General features: G+C 47.7%; 2 protein-coding genes across 6 annotated transcripts in view; one reads left to right on the top strand and one right to left on the bottom strand.

Annotated features, from left to right (window-relative positions):
* Positions 1-11,222, top strand: part of TP53INP2 (tumor protein p53 inducible nuclear protein 2) — a 36,374-nt gene that overhangs the window by 17,844 nt on the left and 7,308 nt on the right. For 2 of the 5 annotated variants that reach the window (XM_081009294.1, XM_081009295.1), the window contains exon 2: positions 3,183-3,544. In XM_081009294.1, the coding sequence (XP_080865420.1) occupies positions 3,421-3,544 (124 nt within the window). In that variant the 5' untranslated portion in view covers positions 3,183-3,420. Of the gene's footprint in view, positions 1-81; positions 320-3,182; positions 3,545-11,222 lie in introns of those variants that run through there. The other 3 variants (XM_081009293.1, XM_081009297.1, XM_081009296.1) reach the window with 3 other exon arrangements.
* LOC308478987 (tigger transposable element-derived protein 1-like) lies at positions 6,655-9,238 on the bottom strand. The gene is made up of 2 exons (XM_081009254.1): positions 9,092-9,238; positions 6,655-8,662 (listed from the first exon to the last, which is right to left on the bottom strand). The coding sequence occupies exon 2, from the start codon at positions 8,643-8,645 to the stop codon at positions 6,945-6,947; it is 1,701 nt and encodes a 566-aa protein (XP_080865380.1). The 5' UTR covers positions 8,646-8,662; positions 9,092-9,238; the 3' UTR covers positions 6,655-6,944.

The raw sequence follows: 11,222 nt of genomic DNA, 5'->3' as shown, positions 1-11,222 counted from the left end.
ACATCCATTGGTGCCAAGTTGTATATGTGTTTGCTGCCATCATAATGGCTTCCACTGCAGCTCCCTGCCTAGGTAATTGCAGCAAGCCATCACTGTCATGTGTAGGCCCCAAAAGGCATTGAACTAAAGGCTCTGGATAGGAAAGGGGTCATTATGAAGGAGGAAGGAGCAACCATCTGCCTTTGAGCCAAATCATAGTCCTTTGCAAATCCAATTGGACAGAATCAGTGGGATGTGGCGAGAGAAGAACTTCTATAGTTAGGGCAGAGGGGATGGAGGAAAAGCAGGAGAAAAAGGCATCAATTCAATAAGATGTGGGGCAAGTATTAACCTATTTGGAAAGCTGTCAGGATGTATTGACATTTCTGGCTGGGAAATCACATTCCACCAGCTGTGTTTTCCCTGGGCTGACGTTTGCTCTGATTTAGCACTAAAGAGCGGGGTTTTTTTCCTGGGAAAAGAGTGGGGTAAGGGCAAGGGTAAAACTAGTGCCTCTGAACTTCATTTGCTGGGGAACATGAGTGTGGAGAGTGCTGATGTGTTCAGGTGCTGCTTGTGGGCTTCTAATATGTATCTGGTTGGCTGCTGTGAGAACAGGATACTGAGTTAGATGGGTCTTTGGCCTGATCCAACAGAGCATTTATGTTCTTTGATATGCAGGGAAAGGAACCGTATAGCATAATGGAGTAAGTAGGTTCATCCCTGAAGTCCCTAATTGAAAGCTTTCCTGGGCACATAAGAAGGCCTTAAGGTTAGCCTCCATGGGCAACAGAGTTGGAGAAAGATAATGTGATATAGTAGAGTTCTGAATTCAAATCACTGCTCGGCCACTCACTCTCTTCTAGTCTAACCTCTGTCGCAGGATTGTTGTGGCAACAACACAGGAGCACTTTGTTCCTCCATGAAAATGCTATTTTCTATGGTCTTGAGACTTCCAGCAGATCCCTCATGGGGTAGTTACATGTCAGATTGATTTGCTATAGTGCTGCCCAATGCCCACGGGTCTGACCAGACAGCGCTTTGTAATAAGTGGGTGCGGCTATTAGTGATGCATTGTGCTGATTGATGTGCTGTGCTGATTAATGGAAGCCCTTTGCTGTAGGAACAGATGGAAGCTGAGCAGGAAGTGATAGGAAGGAATTTCTCTGACAAACAAATCCAAATGTTCCCTCTTCTAAAGGATTATTGGCGATCTGATCCATCACAGTCTAAGATCCCAAAAGAAAAACTGGATCTTGATGTCTCTCCTCTGGTTCTGGATGAACGTGCTGCCAGTTTTCAAATACTTAAAAAGACAAAAGGGTGGAATCTACACACATGTAAAAAACGCTGTGAAAATGCTTTTTTAAAAAAAAAAAGTTTTGAAAAATACATTGAATTTGGCAAAGCTCACTGTTGCCATCTAGTGTCACATTTGTATGTTGCGCTTTACAGCACATTTAAAACGTTTATTTGAAGCTGTATAGCTGAGTCCAAGAAAACAAGCTGTTTACCTCATTCACTGAGTTTTGACAAGTTCAGAACCAGCATAGCACAGGGTTTAAGAATATTGGATAGTATTCCGCAACATGTGCTTGACACAATAATAGTGTACTGGGCGGTGGATTTATTCTCCTTTATTAACAGTCCTTCTGATTCTTCTTAATGCTACCAGTTACGCTGTTCAGATGGACTATAGTGCAGCAAAAGCAAGCCATGAAAACCAGAGCATTTGTTCTTGGGATGGGGTAGGGTTGTCCTGCTTTAGTTGTGCTATAGTCCCTATAGCAATAATGTGGTGGATTTGAAGAAGCATCACAGAACAAACCAAAGCTAGGCTGAGGGGAGCTGACTGGCCCAAAACCACCCAGTGAGCTTCATGGCTGAGTGGGGATCTGAACCATAGTCTCCCAGGGCCTAATTTGGCACTCTTAATGGCTATACCACTCTGGCTCTCATATAGCTTGTATGGCTCTCGTACAGCTACTCCCATGGCATCAAGAGCACAAATCCTCATGACTGTGCAATGAAAAGGAAGACTGAAGGGCATCTTTAGTTACAAGCTGAATTGCAGTGGAGCAAGGGAATGGCAGTGTTGTGCCAAATGCTTTAGAGGAATGGTGAGCTTTGGGGAAGGATTTAAAGAAAGGGAAAGAGCATCACAGAGGTGTTCAGGGATGCTATATCATGGGGGCAGCAAGGGAGAAAGTGCAAAGTCTTTGGAGGGAGCAAGAAACCTCCTAAGATGGCAAGGGATGGAAGAGCTGGAGGAACAAAGATCCCAGACAGGGATGTATTTGAATATTAATGAACCATGCCACCTATCTCCCACTGCTGTGGTCAGGGGGAATATGGAAAGGGGCAGTTGTCTGAGCTGTGACAGGCACACACAGAAACTCACACAATTATCTACTTTTCCTTACAGTATTCCTGACCGGTGCTTAGCACATGCAGCACAAGGCTTAGGGCAGCGGTCAGCAAAGTTTTTGTGGCTTGGGCCGGTTCACGATCCCGCAAACACCATGGTGGGCCGGAGTGCACGCGCACGCATGTGCAAACGCCATTTCCGGCGCTCCTTCCGGCGCGGGGAACGCATGCGGAGCTTCCTGCAGCCAATGGGAAGCCGGCCAGTGTTGTGGAAGGCGGTCCCCGCTCTGCTCTGCACTGTTTTAGCGTGGCACACGGGAGCCAACAGAGTGGGTGGCGGGGGTCCATGGGCTGGTTAAATTTTCCCCATGGGCCACTTCCCCTGGCTTAGGGCCTCCTTCGCTCACCTGGTGCCCCCCCCAGCTAGCTCAGGCTGATGGGAGTTGGCATCTAAAACATCTGCAGGGCACCAGGTTGGCATAAGACAAGCCACGCTTGTTTTCTTTGCCCGCATGTGAGGGGAAGTAGGTTAACCGTAATCAAAGAGAACAGGCTACTCCTTGCCTGGGGCACCCCGTAGGGTGAGAGAACTCAACTCAGCTGTCTTGCAAGGTGTTTATTTCTATAGTAAAAGTGAGGAAGGCCCATCAGGCAGCCCAGTGGGAATGCAGTTGAGAAGGCACTATGTGTAGGAGGCAGAATAAAGGGAAATGGCCGTGATGAATTGGGATGACGGTTCATGCAAGGGTTCCCTTCTCACCCTTCCTCCAGGCCATCTGAGTTCCTCGTGATTCCATCAGTGTTTGGCCTGAATGAATTTTCCCTTTCTTTGGCAGGCCTTTGCACTGAAGCCAAGCGAAGAACCTTATGATTGCACTATCTACGTAACTCAACTCAGATAAGACTCCGCTTAGGAAAACAAGCAGCTCCCGCCCTTGGCAAGGAATCCGTCCACCCAACACTCCCCAACTCGTGCTCCTGCCTCCACACCAGCTTCCACACACTCAAGCCAGCGTCTACAAACTCATCCCCGCCTTTCGTTCCCAAGTCCACCTCCGAAATAATTCTCCAGCCATGTTCCAGCGCCTCACCAGCCTCTTCTTCAGTGACAGCAGCGCACCTGAGGACCTTGAGGAACCTAAGCCGTTTGTCTCTAAAGAGGAAGAAGAAGATGGGTGGCTCATTATTGATCTTCCAGGTGAGAAATATGAGAGGGAATGATCAGGGTCAACCTAGAACGAGTGCTGGGGCAGGGCACCTCTGGCCCTCCAGATGTTGCTGAACTTCAACTACCATCATCCCTGGCTGTTGGCCATGCTTGCTGGGGCTGATGAGAGTTATAGTTCAGCAACATCTAGAGCAGGGTTTCCCCAACCTTGGGTCTCCAGCTGTTTTGGGACTACAATTCCCATCATCCCTGGCCACTTTGTCCTGCTAGCTAGGGAAGATGGGGGTTGTAGTCCAAAAACAACTGGAGACCCTGCTCTAGAGGGCCAATGGTTCCCTATCCCTGACTTAAGAGCCATAACTCTCAAACTGGAGAATTGAGGAGTTGTGGTTTGTTGCTACTAGATAATAGAGCTCCTTCCTGAGGGTTAGCAGCTCAGCTTTCTTCAACGATAAGCAGTTGTTTCTGTGGGAAGAGTAGTGTCCGTGTGTGAAGGATCTGAAGCTCAGTCTGGACAAGATTTGCCTCTGGGGCAGCACTGTTCAGGAAGGGGTAGAAAGAGGCCACCAGTCCTGAGCAGGAGGTGTGGGGAGCCTCCAGGCCCCTATTGGCAGGCGCCATGAGGGAGCCATGGAAAGAGGTTGTGGCTGGGGTCGGTACCATTTAGGTGTGTGGTTGCTTAGTGGCTAGAGTCCTCTCCAAACAAGTTTTTAAGTCTGTCCCAGCCTCCCTCTTTGCAGCTTACCATTTGTGTTTGCATTTTTCCAATCCTCTCCCACGAAATAATACTGAGTGGTATTCAACTATATTTTACTCAGAGTAGACCCACTGAAATTAATGGGCCAAGCTTAGTCATGTTCATTACTTTAAATGGGTGTACTCTGAGTAAAGCTTAGCTGACTGCCACCCCTAACTTGTACTCTGTCTTCTTCCTTCCCTTGTTTCGTATTGTCTCACACCCACATAGTCTCTGCTTCTTCAAACCTTCAATGCTGAGTACTAAAACTAGAACTCAGCTGCAAGCTGAGCTACCCTTGGCCTTGGTAGTGTTTCCCAAAATTCAGATCAGTTTAAGAGGTTGCAAAAGGCAGTTTAAGAGGTTCCACAAAAGGCAGAACTCTCTAAGTAGTTTTGGTTCTCTAGGTTTTGGAATGAAAGGTGTTACTGTGCCCTCTGCGGATCAGGGGATAAATGAAAAATTTCTAAACACACACACACACACACACACACACACACACACACACATATGAGATGAGCAGGTCATGCGGCTAACTACAGCTGGAGACCGAATTCTGGACTGCATGGACAGCAAGGTGAATGTATGCTCATTTTGGCTACACTGCCTAGGGTGGAAGATGCTTCTGTTCTGCCTGGAAGTCACAGCTACCTGCAGATGCCGGAGTGTCTCACAAACCTGGTTCTGAATAAGGCACTCAGGTGTATGGTGCCACTTTTCAACCAAGCTAGAACTCTTGTAGTTCTATGAGTCAGTTAACTTGTCAGTTGCCTGTCTTTTCCTGCTCTGGTGATGGAGCAGCCCAGCTGCCTGTCTCCTTCTCCAGCTATCCTGGACTTATTGGTTGCATGATACAGCAGCAAACAAGGGAAGGAAAGCAGGCATCTGGGCAGTTGCTTTTCCCTTGGGCTCATCTTATGCAACAAACACAAAACTCCCTAGCTGGCTATTCCTGACTTACCCTGTTCCCAACTTAGCATGTATTTCTCTCTCAGTGCTGAGCCCGTTCTATATGCCTAAAATGGAAGCAGAGAAAGAATGAGTTAAGGGTTGGCAGCCAAGTGCAGCCAGCAGATTAGCTCTGCCTTTTGCAGGCAGATCCAGGCTCCAGGGTGGATCTCAGCTGGTGAGTGAGCTACCTCCTTGCTCATCACAGAACAATTGTGATAGAGGCTATCCTTGCCATTAGGGAGCCTTGGCTTTAGGCTGGCTATAATTTTGCTCTGATCTTGTGTTCAGGATTCAGTTGTGCCATTGTTCCTAATCCATACTTTAATTCCCAATCCTGGCAATAGCAGCACTTGCAAGAGCTTCATACATCAAATGCCCTGTCCTTCCAATGAATGGGCTGGCACCAATGAATGAATGCACCAGGCTGATTTCATAAAATTTGAAAGCATCACATTGTCTTTCTTGAAGTCAAACTGCAGTCAGCATTTTTATTTTTGAGCATCCGCTTTATGCTAAAAAAGCCACAAGTACTTGTTATTTGGTGATGGAATAGCTGGAGACATCTTTTTCTTAGTGGCTGAAAGTATTTCGCTCTCTCCGTCCTTCCTTCTTTTTGAGTGATGAGGTCTATTTATAAGCATCATCTAGCTTGATTGAATGCAGCCTGGCTGTAGTTCTTTATTGATTCCTTAATACAGTGGAACCTTGGGTTACCTACTGTCCTCCTTACAAACGCTTCAGATAATGAGCTCCGCTAACCTGGAAGTAGATGCTCCTGGTTGCGAACTTTGCCCCGGGATGCGAGTGGAAGTCGCGTGTCAGTGGCACGGCAGCAGCGGGAGGCCCCATTAGCAAAAGCGTGCCTCGTGTTAAGAACGGTTTCGGGTTAAGAACGGACCTCTGGAACGAATTAAGTTTGTAACCGGAGGTCCCACTGTATATAAACAAAATACACAGAAGTGTCAAACTTCCAGACATGAAACCTGATTCTACATCTACAGCATACTAAGTGAAAGTTGATCCATTTGGGCAAATGAAGCACTGCCCCACCAACCCAGTGGCAGAGGAACCCTCTCTGGCACCCGGGGCAGGGCTGCCCGTATGGAGTGCGCATGTGTGGCATTCCGTGTGTGCACAGTCCGTACGGAATGCTGCACATGCGCACTCCGTATGGGCTGCTGCTTGCATGGTATCCATATGGGCTGCTGCTCATGTGCGGCATCCCATACGGACTGTGCATGTGCAGCATCAATACGAATTGTGCACACCCTCAGCTGCTCTACAGCTGGGGGGAGGCAGGGGCCATCTTGTCACCCCCCAAGTGGCACATGGGGTGGCCCACCCGTCTGCCCCCCTCCTCTGCCCCTGCACCAACCTCAATCTGCCCTCAGACAGCCCCACCTGCCTAACTTCTTGCTTACAACCAGTCCAAGGGACAGCACTGACTGTACAGTGGTGCCTCGCAAGACGAAATTAATTCGTTCCGCGAGTTTTTTCGTCTAGCGAATTTTTCGTCTTGCGAAGCACGAAATCCCATAGGAATGCATTGAAATTCAATTAATGCATTCCTATGGTCAAAAAAAGTCCAAACAAAGCCAAATTTGGTACAACAAGAGTTTATTAAGTGCTCTTTAAAGTCACACATACTGTAAAGAGCATTTCAAAAATTGAAGGGACAATAAATTAAGTTTCTAAACATGACAGAAAAACATTTAAAAATCAACAAAGGGTACAGTACATTTTCTAAGACTCTGGGGGACAACTCGAAGAAGGTTCCTCTTCCACTCTTTGCTTCTTGCTGAAGAACCTGTCCATGGTCTGCTGCTTCATCCGCCTTTTCAGCACCTCCCTGAAAGGCGACATGACCCTCGTATCAAAAGTGTTCGCAAGGTCATGTGCCACGTGCTTGTCAGGGTGGTGCCGCTGTGCAAAAGCCTGCACATCCTTCCACTTCAGGTAAATGTCCCTCAGTTCTTTGGAGGACAGCCGTTCCTCAGTTGCTTCCTCCTCTTCCAGCGAGGCCTGCTCCTGCGCAGCCTCTGCTTGCAGTTCGACCAGCTCCTGGGTGGTCAGCTCATGGTCGTGCTCCTCCACCAGCTCGCTGATGTCCTCCTCTGTGACCTCCAGGCCCATGGTCCTCCCCAAGGCAACAGTGTCCTGCACCACTGTTGACTCTGGTGCATCAGAGTCACTTGGTGCCACACAGTCCGGCCACAGGCTGTGCCAAGCGCAATTCAAATTTCTCTGGCTGATCCCGTTCCAGGCCGTGGTAATCATCTTCAAGCAGGTGACGATGTCGAAGTGGTCCTTCCAGAATTCCCACAGGGTGATGGTGGTGCAATCAGTCACCTCGAAGCATCGCCTGAAAAGCTCCTTGGTGTAGAGTTTTTTGAAATTGGCGATGACCTGCTGATCCATCGGCTGGAGCAGTGGCGTGGTGTTAGGCGGCAAGAACATGATGCTGATGAAGCTGAACTCCTCCAACAAGTCCTCCTCAAGGCCTTTAGGATGAGCAGGAGCATTGTCCATCAGAAGCAAAGCCTTCAGCGGCAGGTCGCTGTCCAGCAGGTACTGTTTGACAGCAGGGCCAAAAGCAAGATTGACCCAGTCCACAAACAGCACACGTGTGACCCAAGCCTTACTGTTGGATCGCCACATGACACTCAGCTGCTCCTTGTCGACCTTGTGCTTCTTGAAGGCCCATGGGTTCTCCGAGTGGTACACCAGCAGGGGCTTGATCTTCAGGTCGCCGCTTGCATTGGCACAGAAGAGCAGGGTCAGACGGTCCTTCATGGGCTTGTGGCCAGGCAACTTGGCCTCCTCCTGTGTGATGAAAGTCCTTTTGGGCATCCTCTTCCAAAACAGCCTGGTCTCGTCGCAATTGAAGACCTGCTGTGGAACGTAGCCCTCCGTCTTCACAACCTCCAGGAACTCCGCTGCAAAGTCTTCAGCCACAGAAACATCAGAACTGGCAGCCTCTCCATGCCTGACCACGCTGTGGATTCCAGATCTTGTCTTGAACCGGTCAAACCAGCCTCTGCTTGCCTTGAAGACTTCTGGCTCGCCTGAGGTTCCTGGCTGTTCCCGGACGAGGTCTGCGTGCAAGGCCTTGGCCTTCTCACAAATGACGGCCTCAGTCACTGTGTCCCCTGCACGCTGCTTCTCTTCTAACCAGATGAGCAGCAACTTCTCCACCTCCTCCAGAACAGCTGGGCGGTTCTTCACGATCCTGGTGACTCCCTTGGCTGCATCAGTCGCAAGGATCTTCTCCCTCATCTTCAGGATGGTCCCGATGGTCGATGGATTCCTCCCGTACTCCCTGGCGAGGTCTGTCACACGCATTCCACCGTCGTGCTTCCGGATGATCTCCTTCTTCATTTCCAGCGTAACCTTCTCCTTCTTCCCCTCGCCGGCCTCTGCAGCAACAGTCTTCTTGGGTCCCATGGCAGCACAGCTCCTACCTGCACAAACCCAAAAAATAAAAAAAATAAAAATCAGTGCTTCACATCCAAAAAATTCAAAAGCACCCAGCCACCCTCCACACAGAAATTCAAACCCAGATTTTTTTTAAAAAAAAAACAGCAGGGTGGCCCAATGGTCACAGAAAATCATAAAAATGCAGAAAAAAACCACACAAGCTTCCAGATTTTTGCAAACCCCTCCCCAACTGTTCCCCCAGCCACCCACCACACAGAAATTCAAATCCAGAATTTTTTTTAAAAAAACAGCAGAGTGGCCCAATGGTCACAAAAAAATCATAAAAATGCAGAAAAAAAACACACACGCTTCCAGATTCTTGCAAACCCCTCCCCAACACCAAGTCCTTGAATTCCAAACACCCCAACCCAAAATCCAAAACCCCCCAAAAAAGTTTTAAAAGTTTAACTTACCAAATGGCTGCAAAAGAAGTTTTGGAAAAGCTTCAAAAATCACCAAAGTCTTCAAAAACCTCAAAAAAGGCTACCACACCGCGTGCTATGAGTTGCTCCTCAAAGTCAAGTCGCAACTGCACCTCTTCAAGCATTGCACCCTGGGTATTAACGGTTTTACGAAAAAGGAAACAAACTTGCAAGACGTTTTCGTCTTGCGAAGCAAGCCCATAGGGAAATTCGTCTTGCGAAGCACCTCAAAAAACAAAAAACCCTTTCGTCTAGCGAGTTTTTCGTCTTGCGAGGCATTCGTCTTGCGGGGCACCACTGTATCTCCTTCTCCTTAGTCTCAAGTGTTGCCCTTGTAGAATTCAGCAGGAACGAGGATAGGGGGAAAAGAAGAATTATTTGACGGTGCCTGTTATTGGCTCTGGCTCTCCCTAGCATTTATCTCCCTGCTTTCTGCCCTATCAGCCTTATTCATGGTCTCCAGCTTTGTGTTACCAGCTTTTGAATCCATCTCTGTGGCTGTTCCTTTAAAACTGGATTGATCTGAAGCAGCTAGCAGGTGATTATGTTTAGCTTTAGCTGCTGGTTTTTGCATAGGTGTCATAGAAAACAGCTTTTTCTGAAAGCAATTCTTTCCAATACTTCTCTAGGAGAACTTTGTGCTTTCTTTCTTTTTTAAAAAACGATTGGCTTAATATTGTTGATAATGACATGACATACCACTTTTAAAGAAACAGTGCTAATTCAAGGTCTCCTTTACCAAATCCAAAGAAGTTTATTCAAAACCTACTCCCAAGTATGTGTGCTTAAGGCTACATCCTTCATTTTGAAGGTCTTCGTGGCTGCTTAGCTGCTAGTTTCTCAGGCAAGTGAAAGCTCCTCCATCTTAGTCACTGATTTTTGCCTTTGCCATTTTGCTGAGCGGAAGTCAGATGACTCAGCACCCAGTGGCAACCAATCTAAGACCCTTTTTGCTTGCAAATTTAGCAGAGAGAACCCAAGTAAACAATGCTCTGCGTCGTCGCACAGATCCACCCTTTTCTGTTCCTGCTGACAATCCATTGCCATGTGGGGGGGAAAACATCCACCAGGCTCATGCTTGTGTTACAGATATTTTTAGATAGCCTAAGAGGGAGCTAAGAATAAAGCTACCTATCAGTTGGAAAGCAAGCCCTGTTTGTTATGTCCTCAAAATGCTTTTTGCCTGGCGTTTGGAGATTGCCTGAGGGTCCCTGCAGACTGAGGTGTTTTGTTTTGTTTTACAGGTGTACTTTCAATATGTCACCGACACAATAATAGTGCATTAGTGGTGGATTGACTTGACTATCCGCACATCGCTTTGATTTACCAGTTGTTCCGTGATGTTTTCCCCAGTGTTGCTGCATTACAGCCAAATCAAAGGGCACTCTTGTGTAACAAAAGTGAGACAAAAAATCCCAGTGATTAAACCTGGCAGGTGCTCTCCCACTGAGCTATGGTCATCCCCCAATGTGTGAATGCTGAGTTATGGGGCAGGAAGAGCATTTCTCATCTCCTAGTTCACTGCACAGCAATAATGAACATGTGGACATAAATCTGACTGCATTCAGTTAGGATTACTCTCTGAGTGGGTTTAACATTCTATCCTTGATAATCTGAAAAGGCCTCGCTGGGTCTCCTCCTTTCTCAAAGCTTTACAGTGATCAGAAACTCAGCTTCTGTTTTTGCTCATCCCGCTCCCTCTCTCAGCTTCCACAGCCCAGACTAATAACAAAACAAGGCTGTCCCAAGACATTTGCTCCACACCAAGAAAAACACAATTACCTTGGAAAACCACATCTAGCAATACTGCCGGGCAACAGATGCCGCAACACTGATTTCAGCTTCACTTCCTGTCCTCACCTTTACTGTATGCAGTGCAACTTGTTGCACACAGAAAGGGAACAAAAGAGGCTTGCCATATCTGAGTGAGAAATACAGTGGTGCCCCGCAAGACGAATGCCTCGCAAGATGAAAAACTCGCTAGACGAAAGGGTTTTTTGAGCTGCTTCGCAAGACGATTTTCCCTATGGGCTTGCATCGCAAGATGGAAACGTCTTGCAAGTTTGTTTCCTTTTTCTTAACACCGTTAATACAGTTGCGACTTGACTTCGAGGAACAACTC

This window comes from Podarcis pityusensis, assembly GCF_964106645.2.
Source record: "Podarcis pityusensis genome assembly, chromosome: 6".
In the NCBI taxonomy this organism is placed as follows: domain Eukaryota; kingdom Metazoa; phylum Chordata; class Lepidosauria; order Squamata; family Lacertidae; genus Podarcis; species Podarcis pityusensis.
The sequence above is the reverse complement of the archived record's forward strand: the minus strand, read 5'-3'. Positions and strand labels throughout refer to the sequence as shown.